The sequence below is a fragment of the Silurus meridionalis genome, chromosome 19 (genome assembly GCF_014805685.1).
Source record: "Silurus meridionalis isolate SWU-2019-XX chromosome 19, ASM1480568v1, whole genome shotgun sequence".
NCBI classification, from domain to species: domain Eukaryota; kingdom Metazoa; phylum Chordata; class Actinopteri; order Siluriformes; family Siluridae; genus Silurus; species Silurus meridionalis.
Window position 1 is genome coordinate 13,007,049 of NC_060902.1, and position 20,603 is coordinate 13,027,651.

General features: G+C 38.5%; 1 protein-coding gene across 3 annotated transcripts in view; it reads right to left on the reverse strand.

Annotated features, from left to right (window-relative positions):
* Positions 1–20,341, reverse strand: part of cpne5b (copine Vb) — a 117,393-nt gene extending 97,052 nt beyond the window's left edge. Inside the window, exon 1 of one of the 3 annotated variants that reach the window (XM_046874560.1) lies at positions 19,877–20,341. In XM_046874560.1, the coding sequence (XP_046730516.1) occupies positions 19,877–19,986 (110 nt within the window). In that variant the 5' untranslated portion in view covers positions 19,987–20,341. The remainder of the gene's footprint in view (positions 1–19,876) is intronic. The other 2 variants (XM_046874562.1, XM_046874563.1) reach the window with 2 other exon arrangements.
* Between the last annotated feature and the right edge of the window lie 262 nt (positions 20,342–20,603).

Sequence of the window (20,603 nt, forward strand, 5' to 3'; positions counted from 1 at the left end):
AGGCTTTTGACTCCACCAACATGAGCTCATGCAAAATTCATAGGAGGTCTAATGAGCGAGAGAGATTTCATCCTATTTCTGTACAAATAAAGTTGTAAGGAAAGTTGTAGTGCCACTTGCCTAAACTTCAAGCCATTTATATGCTTTATGTCAAGTGCATTTTTTCCCTACTGGGTATCAAGAGAGTTATTTTTAAAGGTATTATAGGTGATTGTGAGCATGCCCCTAACTAGCTATCAGGACACTAAGGTGTCTTGGTATTTTGAGGATGATTAGCTTTTTTTCCCCCTCCCATGTGGCATGTCCAATTGTCAAATTCAAAATGGAAACAGTGACATCCTGATAATCTGATGGCAGAATCTAGTCTGCTACATGAAATGGAGGCTTGCTCATAGACTATATAGTTTATTATATTTAGCTCTGATGAGATTTCAGATTTTATCTTTTTGTTACGCATATGCAATGGATGTATTAAAAGCTAGGATTTGACAGACATACACTATATGGACAAAATTTACTTCCTATTTGCTGTTATAATAACCTCCACTCGTCTGGGAAGATGTTCCAATAGGTACTGGAGTGGAGATTTCTGTTCAATCAGCTACACGGGTGTTAGTAAAGTCAGGTACTGATGTAGGCTGAGAAGGCCTGGAATGCAGTCAGCATTAACATTCATCTCAGTGGTGTTCAATAGGGTTAAGGTCAGAGCTCTATAGCAGGCCACTCAAGATATTCCACACCAGCCCATGTGTGCACAGGGGCATTGTCATGGTGGAACAGGTTTGGGTCTCCCAGTTCAAGTAAAGGGAACATTTTATTCTACAGCATCCAAAGACATCCTATACAATTGTGTGCTAACAAACAGTATGGAATGAACCACATATGACTGAGAATGTGAGATGTCTCAATAGTGAATATAATAAATGTTTAAAAAGCAGCAATATACAAGGAGTCCAAACATCTGGTACACTTATTAAAAATGCTCCTATTTTGTATACTTTTCTAACTGAATACAAATTATTTTTTTATTATTATATTATCTGCAAAACTTAAATGAATACATTTGTTAGTTGCAGTAACGTTGCTTATAGAGAAAACAGTAAACCAAAAAATGGATCTCACAAAAAAATTGTCATAGTAACTTGAATCAGAGCAGTTTATATAAGAATAAGAGTTATTTTAAAAATAAATCAATAAAAGAATTGTGTGAAGTGCACAATAGGCATTGTGGTATTTATCTATGTGGATCGTATGCAAATGATCATCCTGGTCATTGCCCTGATTGTGCCCATGCAGGTGGATCTTTGATGTTGCGAGGGTGTTCGACCGATCTTATTTTGCATTCCAGGACTCTCGTAGAGACAAACTACATCGATCGGTCAGTAATTAAAATCACCCCAGAGACTAATGCGTCTACCTCGAGGTCATTTGTTTGCAGGGCAATTTTTTTTTGCAGCACCACTGACATGCCTGACATGGTGTGGGCGGTTCAGCGCAATTGACTTTTACTCCCTTGTAGACAGTTACTGCTCGGCTCTAACGGCACATAATCTATGCTCAGGCGTTAATAATATTACTAAAATGACCTTTGAGCCACCAATGTGGAAACGCCTCCCACTGAGTCTTTCTATTGCCCATAGAGAAGCAAACTTAATATTTTTTTCAACAAAGAGCAACTACAGTACACACACAAACATACATTTGTCTGGAGAGAGCGTCGTCAAGTTTAAGGGTAGGACGAGAGAGAGAGAGAGAGAGAGAGAGAGAGAGAGAGAGAGAGAAAGAGAGAGAGGCAGTGTCATTTCTCACTTTTACAGCAGAGCGTAGTCTCAATCCACAGCAACTCTGCATGCTAGCACACACACACACACACACACACACACACACACACACACACACACACACAACACCTCCAGGGCAGCACAGTGAGTCCGGCAGCTCCATTACTATTCTAATTCTGGTGTCAGTGAAGATAAGTACGTTGGCGTCGGTACAGTCTGTTGTATGCGCAGGAGATTGTGGAGAGAGTGATGGCAGAAAGATGGAGCTCTGCTAAGGAACAGAAGTTAATGGATTGTGAAGGGGGGAAGACAGGGGGCCTAGAAGGGTACAGCTAATGATAAAGCCTTCAGAGTAATGACTACCTACTGCTCTGTGGTTTAAGGGTCATGGGGCTCTATCACTACCCTTCTCATTTTCCTGCTCATTAGCAGTTCCTTTTTTCCCCCCATCCTTCTCTCATTATGTCTGTACATGACTTACAATTCACTCTTTTTGTTTGATTCATTCTGGCCAGCTCATTCAATTCAGCTCTCTTTTTCTTTCTCTCTCTCTCTTCATACAAATTATATGTATCATTCCCAATCATTCCCAATGCTCTATTATTTCTGGACTATTCTAAAAAAAATTTTTTATACAAATTCCATATAACTTTAATTCTGCTTTCACACAGATGCCTGTATGATACTGCTGTGACATGCGCTGAAACCTGATGCATCATACTATCGCAAATGCAAGCAAACACTTACATTCAGCTGTATTTTCTTAGAAATCTTTTTTTAGAAAGAGCTAGAAATTTTAGCAGTGTAAAATGGTAATTTAATAATTGATCTCAATTAGAGATGCTCAAAGAATTGCCTTTTTTTTTCTTCAGTTTGTACATTTAAGACTTTATGTTTGTACCTGCTCAATATTTTCCCACAAATCTAGTTAGTTCTATTTCCCAAAATACAAACAATTTCAACCTCTTTGACCCTGACCAGGCAGTTACTAGGGATGTTACAAATGCATCCCATGGGATATCAGCCCCAATGCACAAGTCTAATTTCAACCAGATTACTTGTGAACCATTTTAGGGAGCTTTCTGGTGAAAGAAAAAACAAGTATTAAAATCCATTCTGAACACATTTATCCATTTACTCAAAATTATGCATTTGTTTTTGGGTACAACCCTAGTGCAATGTATGAAGCAAGAGCCATGTTAGTAGTGCTCACATCAAAGTACAGCATGTGTGATGAAAATGCGTATAAATAAAATGAATTTAAACATTTTTATTGTGTGTGAACATCAAGTGATTAGTATAAAGAAAATCACTTGCCAGCTTCATATGTTATTCTTCCCATTCACATCTGACCTCCTCAACAAAGACAAACCATCATCTCTGAACTGCCTCCCCAAACTCTGACAATAATGTAAATCCTGCATTGTCATCTCATATGTGTTACATTAACACAACCAACGTGGTCTACAATACTGCAAGCCCACACCTTAGACTTATTTGGAAATGGTATTATTTGCACTGCCTCACGTTTACATTATCATTCGTACTTCCTCACTTTACATACCCGTCACAAATCATATAGTTAAGTCTTTATCTTTATTTATTTATTTATTTTTATTTTCCTGTTTTTGTAGTTTTTCATATTTTTATAGCTCCAGCACACCTTTAACCTGCATCCCATGAAATGTAGCAATTAAGATGATCCTGATTCTGATTGTTGTGCCAATGTCAAAGAACAGAACTTTATTTATAAACTGGATGCGACGGTATTTGAAAACGGGTTCATCCTAAAAGTTTCAAAGTTAGACATGTACCAGGGTTATAACAGTATATACTTGCTAAATCTGCAGTGCATGTGGTAATTCTAAGAAGGGATTAAGTCAGAAGACATGCACTAAGAGTCATGGCTGTGCAACATGTAAATCAAATGATTTATTCATTTCAAAAACCAAGTGCATGCAGGGGATTTTTTTTTTTTAGTAAATGAAACGGCTCACACAGCTCACTCCCAACAAACGGGTGTAAGAGGACATAATTTTGTCTAGTATAATTATTATTTAATTATAATCATTACACATTTTAATGGCTATTAATTTTATGATGTTCTGTGTGTATTTTGAGACGTCAAATGAATTCACGTTTAGCAGCTAAAGTAATGGGATGAAATAATTCAGTCCATTATATTGCATTAGTGGATGGCTAAAGGGAATATTTATGTTTGACGTGTACTGACATAATTGGATGTAAAAAATAGGAGGGAACATTTTGCTTAAAAGTCTGAGAAAATAATGTTTTGACTTCAAGTATGTGCTAAGAAAGATTAGCACAATTATAGACCAAAACATTTTTTTTTATGTGGGCGGATTTCGAGTGTCAGATCCTTAGATCCCACCCACATCAATGCAGATGTGTGACCATGATAGCATAAACATCCTTTTCACACTGCATTAAATATGAACAGATATTTTTTACTGAAATACCACAGTTCAGGTGTTCATACATTTCTCCCAGTTCAGAACCCAGCCTTAGGGTGTCCCTGTCATCCACAACACATTAAACATTGAAATGGCCTAAAATTCACCAAGAAACCAACGGAAGCTATACGCTACGTGTTCCCCTCCCATCTTACCTCTTCTCAGCAAGTCAAGAGATTTAACACCACAATAACATGCATATCAATGAGAGAATGAGTGCAGAGGTTCATCTGAAGAAGCCCAAAACCAATCTGCAGGTGTAAACAACCTCCGATGCATCAAAACCAACGCAGCAAATTCATCAGACTGTGATTTATGCAATACTCAGCGAAAAAATAAAAAAATAAAACACCAACTGTCCATCAATATAATGAAAACTGAAAGCTTCGGGAATATTGTAGCCCTGACTTCCAATGAGAGATGTCACGTATAAAGAAAGGATTTTATATCACGGTAATTAATAGTGACACTGGCTATTTTTGACAACATAAATCCAAAGCATTCCATACAAAGAAAAACTGATTTGCTGATTTGCACCGGTGATAATAACACAACAATTTATTTGCACAATGACACCTTTTACAAGTTGATCTGTAGCACGTGTGTATCGACACACGGAGGAATCGAATCAAGCCTCGACTTGTTTTCTTGCCACTGAACACACAAGAGAAAATCAAACTGTGAACTGTTCATATTACAGAGAGATATTTGTATATTCCTCTGATTACGAGTGATGTTTGTATGTGCTCTACTGGATAGACACAATACTGGCAGCCATTATAAGGTTGATTACAATAGGCTTATATTGTCTTTGTGGGCTTGGTGTCAGCGCTGTTTAAACACATTAGGGTGACGTGACGGTTAAGCTACAGGCATATTAAAAATCATTTCAGATCATAACAACTATATAACTGCTATAAATTGATTATCATAAATACCTGGAGACCTGGTTACATTTCATTTGAATTCTCGTCCACTGGCTTTTTTTTTTTACTTAGCTATGTAGCTGCATTAAAATTCCTCAACAATTAAAACCTGCCAAAGTGCCAACAAACGGCAACGTATTTGCAAAGCTCACCGTCCACCAGGGGCATCTGTGAAATTGTTCATGTACCTTCTCTTGTGTGTGCAGAGAGAATGTTTCATCGGCTTTTAAGTTTAAGGACCATCTTCTCCGTCATATTATGCATGTGGGTTTCTCGTGTATTAGTGCAAACAGTAAGACATTTTAATCAGATCTGAGCCAACAGGCTACTCCCTGTGGGAATCAGAAGACTTGCTTCAACTATCTGTTTTTTTTAAAAAGCCATCATTCACCTTCCTGCATATAGACTGCTATAGATTAATTTCTCAAATATTCCAAGGATTAGGCTATAGGATGTTCTAGTCTTCCAGGCTAAGTTATGCACATTCGAACACCGATCCCTTTCCTTCGGGACTTTGGGATCAATGTGGGACATACGCAAGCTGGACAGTGCTGTAGTGGGCCCTAATTGGCTTTTATCACTTTGAATAAAAGTATCCAATATGTGTCTGACACAGGAAGGTGAAACATTATGGCAGAGGTCGGAATCGATTGGCAGTTCAACACAGGATGCTTTTCCCACCATCTGTTTAATTATTAAGACCAGCCAGCTGCCCAGAGGGAAATTCCACACAGAGAAAAACACATACTGTAGGAGGTGTGGGAAGCCACGGATTCCAGGTACCACCATACAAACACAGCGATGCAGACAGCCTTTGCACATTCTCAGCATGCAGGCACTTCAGTGGAAAAGATGTGCATCAAACCATGTGGCATACCTCCTGCTAGGTGCTTCCTGATTCGCTTTGTTTCTGCCTACAGAGTTTGCCCAAAGGAGACTTCACTCAAAAATGGGAAAAACCCTTCATGCTATATGTGCTTTCCTATTTTCACATCTGCTTCTGTTTCTGATTCCACTTCTGTCCTCCTACACCCTACCCTTGGCAACTGTTCCAGCTGTTAACTGTCTTTCACAATCCATTAGTGTCTCTAGACCAGAAATTGCCAACCAGTGCGCCAAATCAGATGCTCATTTAAACGACATTATTTTCTAAAGCAACTTAAAATTAGGACAGAATACAAGAGGCTTGGTGTTAGTGCTCTTGCTGGATAGCTTGTCAGGGCATCGGAATAGGATTCACTACATCTTGGGTACTGGCCTAAAGCTTTTAATCAATGTGGCACCAAATCCTTTCACACCAATCTTTTTGCACACAAACACACACACTCAAATGCATCTCGATAGCTCAGGATATGTGAAGAAGGAAACTGATCAATGCAGCCAATGTTGCTCAGTATAAGGCAGATTGTATGGCAGGTGTACAAAGTTGTTAATGCACAGTTGCTGAGCACTGCAGACTCGTCCAAAGGTGTGACAAGCAAGTCAATTTTCCCCTCCTTTACTTTCTCAAAGTTGTAAATGGCACTGGCCAAAAAGAAATTACAAATGATTTCTGTAATAATTGAATTTCTGACTTTGGTGCTTCTGTAAGAGCAAATGTAAATTTAATAAAGCCAAGGTATTTTCAAGACTAGACCTTAACGACAATTTAAATTGTACATCGGGCAGCAATGCTTCTTCATAACTTCGGGGTCTCTAGTTCAAACGTTGTTTATTGTGTGTATGTGTGTAGAGTTTCACATATTCTCCATCTTTCCATCTGAGTTTCCTCTACAATTCCTGCCAAGTGAATTGGTGACTGTTTATATGTGTGAATGTGTGTGTGTGTGTGTGTGTGTGTGTGTGTGTGTGTGTGTGTGTGTGTGTGTGTGTGCCCATGCACATGGTGGCCTGGAATAGACTGACATCTGATTCAAGGTGTATTCCCACCCAGGATATCCAGTGTTTCCCGGCTACAGGACCACCATTACCCTGAACGCCTGTGTGTGATGACAACCTTTCCTGCCCTTCCCTTTACCTCATGGCCTGTCAAAAATGTCCTTGGATGCTATCTGTAAAATATTGCTAAGAAGCTTTCAAACCCCTGATGAAGACCAGACCCCCATGCCACACCCAAACAATCAACATTTCAAACTTTAAATTGAGCAGCACTGGTACACATTGTCTAAAATCACACCCCTTGTCATCCCAAGGAGGTAAAAAGATGATATAAAAGCCTCTGGAACACAGAGACTCCATTAAAATCACCTGCCACTGAATATTTCACTGTGAACTTGGACAGCAATTTTGTATCACTTTTCTAAATCTAAATGCCATGATGGAAGTACAAGTACAAAAAGCCAGAATAAGATACAAGACAAGCTTTAATCTTCATTTTTACAGACTCCTTACTACCAGATCTCTAAGCACCTGAGCTCATAGGATCTCTGCCTACAAATGAGAGTGACTCTAATTGAACATGTACTGGGTTAAAAAAAAAAAGCTTTTAGCTGATTTTTCACTTCATATCTGTGGTCAAATTGCTCTGTTTTGGCACGTAAATTTATTGTAATGTAGCGCAACGTAATAGCACTAATTCATCATCACACTGAGGGAGCGCAACAACAGCTTGAGTGACGATAACAGTCTTGGAACATATGCTGATCGCCACGAACGAGTGGAGAGAAAATGACTCACAGATCCAAATCCTCTACATGGACACGCGCTTGGTATGCTGGGAGCTCAAGCTAAGCGTCAGATCCATCATTTACGAGATGATTTTCCAAAGGCAATGAGCCGAATCAAGCTGGTGACAAGGTTTAGTGACACCAATGAGTGCTAGGACCTAAAAAAACTGAAAAGTCAAGTAACATCTGCTTCGATGTAATCATTCCAATGGGCTTATGATTAATGGTTCGACATGGGTTGCACCTGCTTGTCTACATTGGATAAGACAATGTTGAAATGCACAGTTCAAGAAAATATTCATCATCTAGCACTAAAACACTAATAATGTATTAAACATTTCTGGATATTAAACTCGAACTAGCACATGATTATAGAATACAGTTTGATATTTATAATATATAAAATACTTGTCAAAATTTTATGGTTTTCAGTACCCAGAATCAATCACCATGTTTAGTATTACACTCCTTTCCTATTAGTTTCACGACAATCGTTGAATACGTATTAATTACAAAAGACTATATTAAGCTCACTTTAATTAATGCTAGAATGTTTCTTTTAAGACAGTAATGATACTTGTGTATTATGAATATTAGAGATGCACTGAGATTCTGGTCACAGAAAACGTCACACGTTCTATAGAGTAGAAATGTCAAATATTACTCCCTAGCCTAAAGAGTTTTCATTTTTAGCTCAGTATCTGAGGTAATGTCCGACTGAGTAATTTTGAATAATAATAATGTTTTTAATTTAACCCTTTAACATTAAATTACCTTGCTATTTGGGCTCTAGCACTTGTTGCATAGCAACGTTTCAAACTTTCACTTACTTCCTCTGCTAATCTCTACCACTACACTATTTAAATAAGAGCGATACAGAATAAATATATCTTTTCTCTTACCTCTGCTGAGTTTTACCCGCTTCCTGTGTAAAGTTTAAACAATTCAGTTCAAATGTCAAATTTTTCCTCTTCTCTGCCAGGTCAAACGGCTCATGAGTCATGCGATATTGCAAGATGAAAATGCGAGTTTTTTTAAACTTTGGATCGTTGTTACTTGTACATTCTTTAGGATATTAAAATTACAGACAATTTCTGTGGTTGGAAATATGCAAATTTCCATAACCATGCTACCACTTGACCTGCATACAAATTGTTTCAACATTGCGGTAGTGCTGCAAATCTGCTGCATGTGAATGCTTTTCAGACTCAGTTGTTTTAATTACCAAAGACAAAAGTAACAAATCTTAACAAAATTTGTTAATAATAGTAATAATAATAATAATAATAGTATAATAGTAAATGTATTGAGAATATGAAATCCTGTTTTAGTACAATTATTATAAAAAAAAAATACGTTTAACTTTTTAGTTCAGTTTGTCCTGAGTTTTAATTCCAGTCAACTGTTCTCATTTTGCTAACAAATTTAATCAAAAGAGAAACAACTGATTTACATTTGTACCTGAGGTATGTAAAACATTTCAATTAAGTTAAGTGTAAAATAATTGTATATGTGTCAGTAAATGTGTCAGAGAGTCCCACATGCACCTCGGGGTCCCTGCTTAATCACACTGCAAAATGCAAAATCTGGTAAAGAAATTAGAAAAAGTATGCTAAATTCTACGTCATACATAAACTCAGTTCGCTAGCATTGAATCAGTCATGCTGCATTATTCAAGCTCTGTTTAAACAGCTCCATTTTGGCTGTTTATAAATTAGCCTTGCCTTAACAGAGTCCATTCAAGCATCAGTTTGGAATGGATTTCATTCTAGTCATCCGTAGCCTTTGGAGAAAGAATGAAAAAAAAGAAAAGAAAAAAGGCATGATCTTATGTGAGGCTGGAGTTGCCTACACACAAGTCCTGAGAGAGTTTGTGTCCATGAGCAGGTGACCGCTTCACTGCTCCTGCCCTCCAATCTGCCTCTCTGTGTTTGTGAAGTGCTTGACTCTCGGCTATGGCGAGACGGACAGAGGCACTGAAGCATGCCGCTGGTCCCCACACATCCAATTCTACAGTCACACTCTTTCTTTCTGTTCAGTGACTTTTTCTCCCCCCAAGTTGGTTATACACTCTGACACAAGCCTCCATCCAAGTTGATGGTGATTAACTTTATTTGAGCAGTTTCGCATCCATTATATATACTATATTCCAAAAGTTTTCATTGTGCTGCATGAATAATGGATTTATTCAAAACAAACCAAAAAGAACAAGCATTCACTGGGACCACAGGAAAAATCAGCCGAGGTGCTCAGAATATCTGTAACAAACGAATAGGCTTTGGGTCAATATTTCATCCCTCTGTTATTTCATGGTTTTAATGTGTTCAAGAAACAGACAGGCAGGACAGAAAAAAAAAATCTGCTCTCAGATCTCAAGCAGAGGAAGAGATTCTTTCAGGATCTCATATCCAGACGACGTGTTCAGAGCGTATTAAAAAGTAATTGGTGCTGCAGAACTGGAGCAGGTGTGTGAGAGAGAGAAAGAGAGATGAGCGCTATCGCTTCTCTCGAGAGAGATTGAGCTGAACTTCAAAGACGCCAGTTAGCTGTTGGGGCAGAAAGTTTGGCAAGTCATTAAACTTCTTCTCTGTGTTACTCATTAGAATTTGCATAATTGGGACCAGGAACGATAAAGATCACGTAACCTATCAAGCACCATCTTCAGTCGGCGAGTCAGTGATGATTATATGAATATATCCACTTGAGAGAGTTAAGATAATAGCAGTGGCACGGGGTACAGTGGATACTTTATTCTCTTTGATTGCATTTAAAGAAAAAAAAGAAGAAAACGAGAAGAAACGTCTACGACGGTGTGACAGCAACAGGCGTTAAAAGGCGTAATGACACATGCACTCTAGAAAAATCAAGAGACAAGCTCTTTTATTTCAAGTCAATGGAAAGGAAAAATTCACCCAGACCTCGGTGCCATGGCAACAATGAGAGAAAAGTGAATTTAAAATTATTTACAGGTCTACTAGCATGTCGAGCGTAGCCCATAAAAAGGTCCAGTCAGGTGGATCGAATGCTTATTTGTCGAGGGTGGAGGTGAAAACTGGCACCAGCAAACATCAGATGGACCAGAACAGAAGGTCAAAGCAGAGAAACGGTGGGGAAATTAAAGCACCTTCCCTATTCCACAAGCCCCACGTTGGTGTGAAGAACCAGAGAAGAAAAGAAAAAAAAAAAGTCTGGTGTAAAAAAAGATCATTATTGCATCAGGTTTGAAAGTGAGGCTTAGTGAAACTGACTCATGACGGGTTATTTCAGAGTTCCTTACACACCGAAACCGAGTTATGCATAATTCAGTATGACATGCGCCATCCCATAATATTCTGCCGGTTAAAAAGTTATTGCTCCAAAGTCTCCTTCCAGCTCTCTTCTTCAAACATGGCCAAATAAACATTTCCCCTTCGCCTTCATTCCTTCCTCCCTTCCTTTCTTTTGTTCTTTTCATTTACTCTCTTATACAGCCAGTCACGGTAAAACACAAAAGAAATCACCAACATTCGACTGGTTGTTGTTGTTGTTGTTGTTGGGGAAAATCTTTTGTTATTTAATTCTTTTTTTCCTGCGACAGCCAATCAAATGGGACACACATTTTGGGTTTCATTGTCTGTCTTTCTACAATAACTGTTTTTTTGGGGGGTTTTACAGCTGGGGTGAAGGTTTCATTCATTCATTCGTCCAATCATTCGTTCATTCGTCCAGTTAGTTCGTTATCCCACACTGACTTCCTGTCTTCTTCCCTTCTTTCAATCCCTCTTTCCTGTCTTCCCTCCTGTGACAATCAAAGTGGGACAAATTCACAAATTCATCTTTCTTTCCTCCATTTGGGGGTTTTGGTTGGCTTTTTCAGACTGATCTTATAAATAGAACAAAAGAGTTTATTGTGTTCTACATTATTGCCCTCTCTGTCTCTCTTTCTGTCTCTGTATTGATAGAATTTTTCGGATAAAAACCTACGCTGTGAATGGTCAACAGGAGCAGAAGCCAAAGGAGCAGGCAGCACCCAGGTGGGAGTAAGGGATAAGGGGGACTAGCAGGGGTTAGGGACAGAGCCACGGCGTCCACGCCACTCAAAGACACTCACCACACAAGAGCACTCTGGTAAAGAGAAAGGTGCCACAGAATACAATGCAGCAGTAATGCCTCCTGCGTCCTCACCTGCACCGCACTCATTTTTCCTGCTTTTCAGAGCAACCTGTGGAGAGGTATTTTATCAGAAAAGGAAAAAAAAAACTCACACATACACAAGCACACACACACATCTTTATGAAGCTAAAACAGCACACTAAGTAACTGAGCATGCTACGCCACTAAAGAAGCGGGAGCTAGTCTTAAAGTAAACTTTTCTAGGTGTACAGAAATGCAGCATTAGTTCTCATATAAATACTTATCACCGCTGTGCCTACCATTGTGCAATTTTCGATTTGACCTGCTGAGAGCATCACAGCAAGGCTACAGATAAAAAGATCAGGAGTTCACATCCCTGCTGAGAATCCTAGCCCACTACGCCTCCTTAATCTCCTTTTCTCTTGATCCCTAATCCCACTGTTGTCTTCTTTCCTCCTCCTCCGTAGGGTAACAAGTCAAAAACCAGGCGAGGTCTTTTGTTTAGTTTTTAACTCCATAGTTTCGATGCTTCATCCCAGAGAGTTGGATTTCAACACCGGCAAAGGGCTAATTGCTCCAAAATGTAATTACATAATAATAGCAAAGGCGTCGTTTTTTTTGGGTTATAATAAAACTTCATGTTATGTGAATTCGCTCTTGTGGTTATTGTGGCATTTCGCAGCACGGCTTCTGTGTATTGCAACTGCGAGCTTGAGCTTTTTGTCTCATCTCTTCTGGCATCAAACTGCCACAGAGAGACCGCTGAAATGCACAGGAAGGATAAGTGAGGATAAGTGCTTTTAAGCACATTTTGCTGGTTTTTTTTCCCCAGGAAAAGACCAAGATTTTTTGGGGGGAAAAGCTTCTCCTATATGACCTGTGGAGTGCTGTGATGTAAGTACAGGTGCTGTCTTATACAGTATATTGTATTTTTGAAAAGATTTGGTTTAAAAGGATTATAAAAAATGTATTAAATACACTCAGCTATTGTGCTCTTTTCTTTCGTTACTTCTTCATTTATCTTTTTGTTTGTTTGTTTCATTATTTTTTATTTCTTTCTTCCTATTATTAAAATTGTCAATCTCTCTGTTACTACCGCTCCTATACTTGCTTAAGGTGTTTTCTTTCTTTCTGGCTATGGAAAGAATGTGAAACAAATCAATCTGTTTTTGTTTATTAATTAATTATTTAATTATTAATTATTCTTTGTTGGGACTTAAATAATTACTTTCTTTTTTGCTTGCTTGCTTTCTTGCTGTCTTGTTAATATTATGAACAGCGGCTACACTAATTCCACTCCACTGTTTCTCTCTCTTTACCCATCCCGAGGCATCCAGAGGTTGCACCAGCTCCAGTTGTGTCCCATCTCATAAAGATTATGGACCTTCAAAGAGTACACGCCAACCCCGCAAACATCCCGAACTATCTAGAGATGTACCAGCACCAATTGGATCCCAATTCATGTAGATGTTTGGACAGTGGTCTTTGAGGATAAACAACCAAATCGCTAACCAAAAAAAAAAAACATTCTACATATGCTGTTTCTCCATCGTTGAACATTTAAAGGTTCTGGCATGGATGAGTTGGTGTTGAGTCTATAATGATCTCAGATGTTGAGCTATTTTATGAGTTGCTCAGTAGTTCCAACTGTATATGACTGTGGAAAAGACATCTTCGTTGAGTCTCTCAAGGTTCCTTCCTCATACCGTCTAAGGGAGTTTTCACTATGCTATGAAAATAATGTGTCTTAAATCAATCTATGGTAATCACCTTATCATTGTTGAGACTTTCTTTCTTTCTTTCCTATATTTCTTTCTTTCTTGTCACAGCCTATTAGACAGCAATGCAACATTACTATCACTGTATCTTCTAATTTCCTTTCCTTGGACACTATCTTTCTATCTATCTATCTATCTATCTATCTATCTATCTATCTATCTATCTATCTATCTATCTATCTATCTATCTATCTACTATCTATGACTTACGAGGAGGTTGTACTCCTCTTCTTGTTAGTTGTACAGATTAGCTAGTGGGCCTGTATTTGTTTTCAGAATTGACAGGAACAGTTGAGGTCTTTGAGAGAGAACGCTGTGCACTAGCACACACCTTGAAGAGTGTTTCAGTCAAACAGCGGCCCCTTTCAAGATTGTGTGCGATTGCTGCAATATTTAAAGCCCGTGTCGGTTGAGAAGAACAAGAACAGATCACAGCGCTTCTCCTGAAGCATGAACAGGAAGATGTGAGAGGAAGAGCTGCCGTGACTAATTACACACCTGAAAAATGGGGGAAGGACTTATCACCATTAAAGACATGAAAGATAATGTTAACAGCATAAATAATACCAAAGCCTGTGATGACATGGATACGATGAATGAAAAGATACAGCGGCACTTTCCATATGAAAAAGAAGCCGGCGATGTGATCTGTGAAGTGAAGCGTGGCAAGAATAATTGCTGATATATATTTATGGCCGTGAATATACATGATGTGGCTGCGGAAGCTGTTTTCTCTTCAGGAGTTCATTGAAGTGACAAAATCAGGCCACATGAAGCGGAAAATCTGGATGGATCTTTAAGGGGGAAAGACACTGATGCACCATGTGGTATGAACATGCACTCGCATTTCAACTAGTTGTCAGAGGAATAGACACTTGTTGGACTTCCAGGTACAGTCAGATGATGGGCAGTGATTCAAAACAATTGGCACCCCTCGAAAGAAGTGACAAAATCAACACTACACACAAAGAAACACATTTTCTGCCTAGAGATCAAAATGGGACAACAAAGGGACGCTTTTTCAAGTGTGTCTATGCTTTCTCATACTTATATTATCTTAATATTTTTAAATAATATTATTAGACAATATCAATTAGCTTTTAAGTATATAACTGTATAGTACTGTATTGTATAGTATAGTATAGAGCTGTACAGTAAAGTATAGTATAGTGTAGTATACTATAGTGTAGTAGAGAACTGTATAGTAGAGTATATTATATTATAGTATAGTATAGTATAGTATAGTATAGAACTGTATAGTATAGTATAGTAAAGAACTGTACAGTAAAGTATATTATAGTGTAGTATAGTATAGTATAGTATAGAACTGTATAGTATAGTATAGTATAGACTGTATAGTAAAGTATATTATAGTATAGTATAAAACTGTAGAGTATAGTATAGTATAGAACTGTATAGTATAGTATCGTAAAGAACTGTACAGTAAAGTATAGTATAGTATACTATAGTGTAGTATAGAACTGTATAGTAGAGTATATTATAGTATAGTATAGTATAGAACTGTATAGTAGAGTATATTATAGTGTAGTATAGTATAGTGTAGTATAGACTGTATAGTAAAGTATATTATAGTATAGTATAAAACTGTAGAGTATAGTATAGTATAGAACTGTATAGTATAGTATCGTAAAGAACTGTACAGTAAAGTATAGTATAGTGTAGTATAGAACTGTATAGTAGAGTATATTATAGTGTAGTATAGACTGTATAGTAGAGTATATTATAGTATAGTATAAAACTGTATAGTAAAGTATAGTATAGTGTAGTATAGAACTGTATAGTAGAGTATATTATAGTGTAGTATAGACTGTATAGTAGAGTATATTATAGTATAGTATAAAACTGTAGAGTATAGTATAGTATAGAACTGTATAGTATAGTATCGTAAAGAACTGTACAGTAAAGTATAGTATAGTGTAGTATAGAACTGTATAGTAGAGTATATTATAGTGTAGTATAGACTGTATAGTAGAGTATATTATAGTATAGTATAAAACTGTATAGTATAGTATAGTACAGTATAGTACAGTATAGAACTGTATAGTATAGTATAGTATAGTATAGTATAGTATAGTATGGTATAGTATAGTATAGACTGTATAGTAGAGTATATTATAGTATAAAACTGTATAGTATAGTATGGTATAGTTTAGTATAGTATAGTATAGTATAGTATAGTATAGTATAGTATAGTATAGTATAGTATAGTATAGTATAGCATATATCCAAAATCTTGATGTCACCCAAATGAGGATGGGTTCCCCTTTTGAGTCTGGTTCCTCTCAAGGTTTCTTCCTCATAACATCTAAGGGAGTTTTTCCTTGCCACAGTCACCATGGCTGCTCATCAGGGATAAATACACACCATTCACCTTGACTGTTGATTTCTGTAAAGCTGCTTTGAGACAATGTCTGTTGTGAAAAGCGCTATAGAAATAAACTTGACTTGACTATAGTATAGAACTGTATAGTATAGTATAGTATAGTATAGTATAGTATAGTATAGTATAGTATGGTATAGTTTAGTATAGTATAGTATAGTTATAGTATAGTATAGTATGGTATAGTATAGTTTAGTTTAGTATAGTATAGTATAGTATAGTATAGTACAGTATAGTATAGTATAGTATAGAACTGTATAGTATAGTATAGTATAGAATAGTATAGTACATGCAAATCATCCTATACACCTATGTAGTAAAAATTACTGGCACCCCTACAAAACTGTATATGATATAAATGCAAAAAATGTGTCATTTATTAAGAAGTTTGGGGGCTCTCAGGTCTCTGCATCTGTGCCTTTTGCATTTGAGCTTTTCCTGTTTCCATGGCAAATAAATATCAGCTTGCATACATGTAAAAATCCAAAAGATCTTTCAAGACAAAATAGTGGCTGGCCTGCACAAGTGAGATAATGCGCACTCAGTGGCCACTTGCTCATTCGTGCAATAATCCACCTCGCTTTTCAACTGTGGTGTGCAGAAAAAGAGAACATCAGAACCCACAACATTTCAGAATGCACCACACAGGCTCACTTAAAATGGTAAGGCTTTAAAAAGGCAAAATAGCATTTTTTTTTTTTTCTCCCAAACTTCAACCACACAGATTCAGTGCCCACTGTTGGCTCGGGTTCCTGTTCTTGGCAGACTGGAGTGGAACCCGTTGTTCTCCAAGCCCATCCGCCTCCAGGTCCAGCATGTTGTGCGTTCTTAGATGCGGTTCTGCTCAAAACAGTTGTAAAGCGTGCTCGTTTGAATTATCGTACAATTCCTGTCAGCGCAAAGCCGCCTGGCCGTTCTCCTCTGACTCATCCGTAAGCCATTTCCAGCCAGAGAACTTCTGCTCGCCAGATGTTTTTGCACCACTCTCACCACATCAGCAGTTTCTATAAAACTCATCAACAACCAAGCCATGGTCAGAGATATCGACATCACTTTTTTCTTCTTCTTCTATGTAATTGGCTGTTTAGATAACTGCATGAATAACAATGTGTGTTCCTATTAAAGCGTCAAATGTGCAGATTCAGAAATTTCCAAAAAATATTTACCAGCCCGTATGGCTCTTATAGTCCCCATTAAGCCTTAGAATTGACCTATATTTATGGGACCTGCTATAATGAGCATGTGTTTGGCTGCAGAAATAGTTCTACTGTTACACTGGAAGACATTTTAATAGTAGGCTCACAAAGAGAATAGATGGTTGCTATTATAAAAGGCTAGAGAGATTTGAATAATGAGCGAGAACTGGAGTTCTGCCAATGCACGGCATACTTATTATGCGTCGCTATTGTGATTCCGCAAAACGTTCCTCGACGTGGGTCGCAATTCGTTCCGGCGGGTCTGCGTCGCCGTGCATGTATTGATTAAAGATGTGTTAAAAACAAATCAAAGTCCTGGGTACAGTAAAAAAAAGAGACATGAGAAGCCGAGCATCCTCCTTCTTCTCCACCTCCTCCTCCTCCCCGGGGGTTCATCTGTACACGTTTTCAGCTTGAACAGACATAAAAACTACCCGTCCAAAAGATCAGGTGAAGTTTCAAGCGTCTGCAGTGTGGAGTATGAACTGTAATTTACGCTGAAGTTCTGCACCAGTCGCTCACAGCAGGCCGTCACTGCGGCATGGACGACTGTCAGGAGTGGTGACTCCCAGCAGGCCGTGTCATCAATAATGTATATGCAGCTGGTCTCACAGGGTGTGCGAGCAGTTCAATTCCTCGAACCACGGCTTTGATAATAAGATTCGGGAAATTAAAAAGCACCGAGGGCCCAAAGCTGTGTGGCGTAGGACGTCTTTAAATACGGTTCACTTAGCATTAACCACTGAATCCATCACCAGAGCATAAGCTTCAGGACGTTCAGAGTTTTGGACTACTTCTGACTGTGGTTTATACCAGCTATGATTTTTTTTTTTCGAAGGACAGAAGCTAGAGCAGATGAGTAACAGAGTGAGACTTGCCCTTGGCTAATCAGAGCTGTAGGTGGGGAGCACCATAACGATGCAGATTTTTTGAAAATGCCAACCACGACAAGGACACACTGTTAAAAACTACTGTAATGAAATTCTCATTAATGACGGCAGGGTGGGGGGCTGCGGGAATGCTATTCTGTGATACGCTGGAACGTAATTAATTGAAAATGTTTTTCACAAATGCGTGTGCACATAACCAAGACTGAGTGGATCCAATTCAGATAGAATGCTAATGAATAAAAGATAGAGCAGCGCACTTTATCGGAAATGTGTGAATCATCTGACGCTCATGCCACTCCTTGTGGAGAGATCTCAGTGGCTCTGTGTTCGTTTCAAACGGACAGATCTTGGGTTTCTCAAATAACGTGTCACAAAAAAACTAAAAAAGTTGCACGTACACAAACATATGCTTATTCAGCGCCTGTATGAATATATAATCGGTTATATAAAAAAACTGAGAAATATACAGCAGATATGTTCTCTTAAAATATACCCCGAGCGTGGGTGCTCAGGATCTCCAAGCAGAGAAGAGAAGATCACAGAATAAGAAAGGAAAGGAAAGGAATGCAATGATATGGAAAAGGGCAAGGAAAGGAAAGGAAAGGAATAGAATGAAATGGAAAGGAATGGAAAGGTAAGGTAAGGAAAGGGAAGGAAAGGAAAGGAATATAATAAAATGGAAAGGATAGAAATAAAAGGAAAGGAAAGGAAAGGAAAGGAAAGGAAAGGAAAGGAAGGAAGGGAAGGAAAGGAAAGGAAAGGAAAGGAAAGGAAGGAAAGGAAAGGAAAGGAAAGGAAAGGAAAGGAAAGGAAAGGAAGGAAAGGAAAGGAATATAATAAAATGGAAAGGAAAGAAAAGGAAAGGAATGAAATGAAAGGAAAGGAAGGAAAGAAAAGGAAAGGAAAGGAATGAAATGAAGTGGAAAGGAAAGGAAAGGAAAGGAAAGGAAAGGAAAGGAAAGGAAAGGAATGAAATGAAATGAAGTGGAAAGGAAAGGAAAGGAAATGAAAGGAAAGGAAAGGAAAGGAAAGGAAAGAAATAGTATGAAAAGGAAAGGAAAGGAAAGGAAAGGAAAGAAAAGGAAAGAAAAGAATCTGACAAGACCTTCTAAGACACACACATCTCTGCTTGCATAAGGTTTAATAGACTGTTCACTTCAGTGGATTGTAAAAGTAAATATCAAACAATGAAAACGATCAGTTCTGCAAATATCCTACCAAAGAACTTCAGTCTATGAGAACTTCTATGAAATCTGCACCACTTGACACCAGTTCTATGAGGGTGTCTCAGTGCGCGCATGCAGCAGCATCCTTTCTAACAGCACACTAGTGCAATGTATAATTTATTTCTAGGTTAGTGGAATGCGGGCATCCATCCCCACCCATGATCACTGGCACTCCAAGCTCAGAGGGGTATCCTCAAGCGAACTAGATGATCCAGGCATGCATTAACAGGGCTGTGAGGGACAGCCTGCATTAAAATACATCTCAGATCTAATGCATGTTCCCTAAACCTTCTATGAAATAAAACAACACCGCGTTACTTTGACCAACTTTCGCTTTAAAAAAAAAAAGTGCACGAGAGAAATGATCATTCTCGCGTGCAATATGCATGTGTAGACGTTTTGCTTTCGCACGCGCACTTTCTTACCTGCACGAGACTGTGATCTCCACTTTGGTCGCGGGAATGTTGCCTGTAAACGGGTCGAACTCGTACACCGAGGCCATGTCGTCCAGCTTGTCCATAACGTCTCCCTCCATGAGTAAAACGCGTGGCCCGGCACAAGCCAAAAAAGCACTAAGGACACGGAACCCCTAACGGTTCCGACCCGATTTAATAAGAACTCGGATAATAAAAGGAGGAGAAGGAGTGGGAGAGCCGGGCTAAAGAAAGTCCTTTGGCACAGGTACGCGCTCTGAAGTTGTTTGGAAAGAAGTAGGGGTATAAAAAGAACAAGCGGAGCGCGTGACAGTTGAATGGAGGGAACAGCGGGAAGCGGTGAACAGCGGCAGCGTCGTAACGGAGCGGAGCAGCGCAGCGCGCACCTTTTTCTGGGCGTTCGGTGCCGCACGTGGGCGCGGAAACGCTGAGCGCACGGCGCAAAGAGGCGGCAGCGAGCTCCACCCCCTTTATTTTATATATATATATATATATATATATATATATATATATATATATATATATATATATATATATATTCTTTTTCTTTCCTCCTTTCTCCGCGCGCACTAATCAAACCGTACCGTCCGCAGTGTTACATGTATGATGGCTAATGGTTAATTTTTACACCCCCTCTGATCCATCTCTTGCAGACTCATATTCTGGAGCTCATATTGAATTTGCATCATTTGGAGAGTTACAGATATCTTCAATAAAT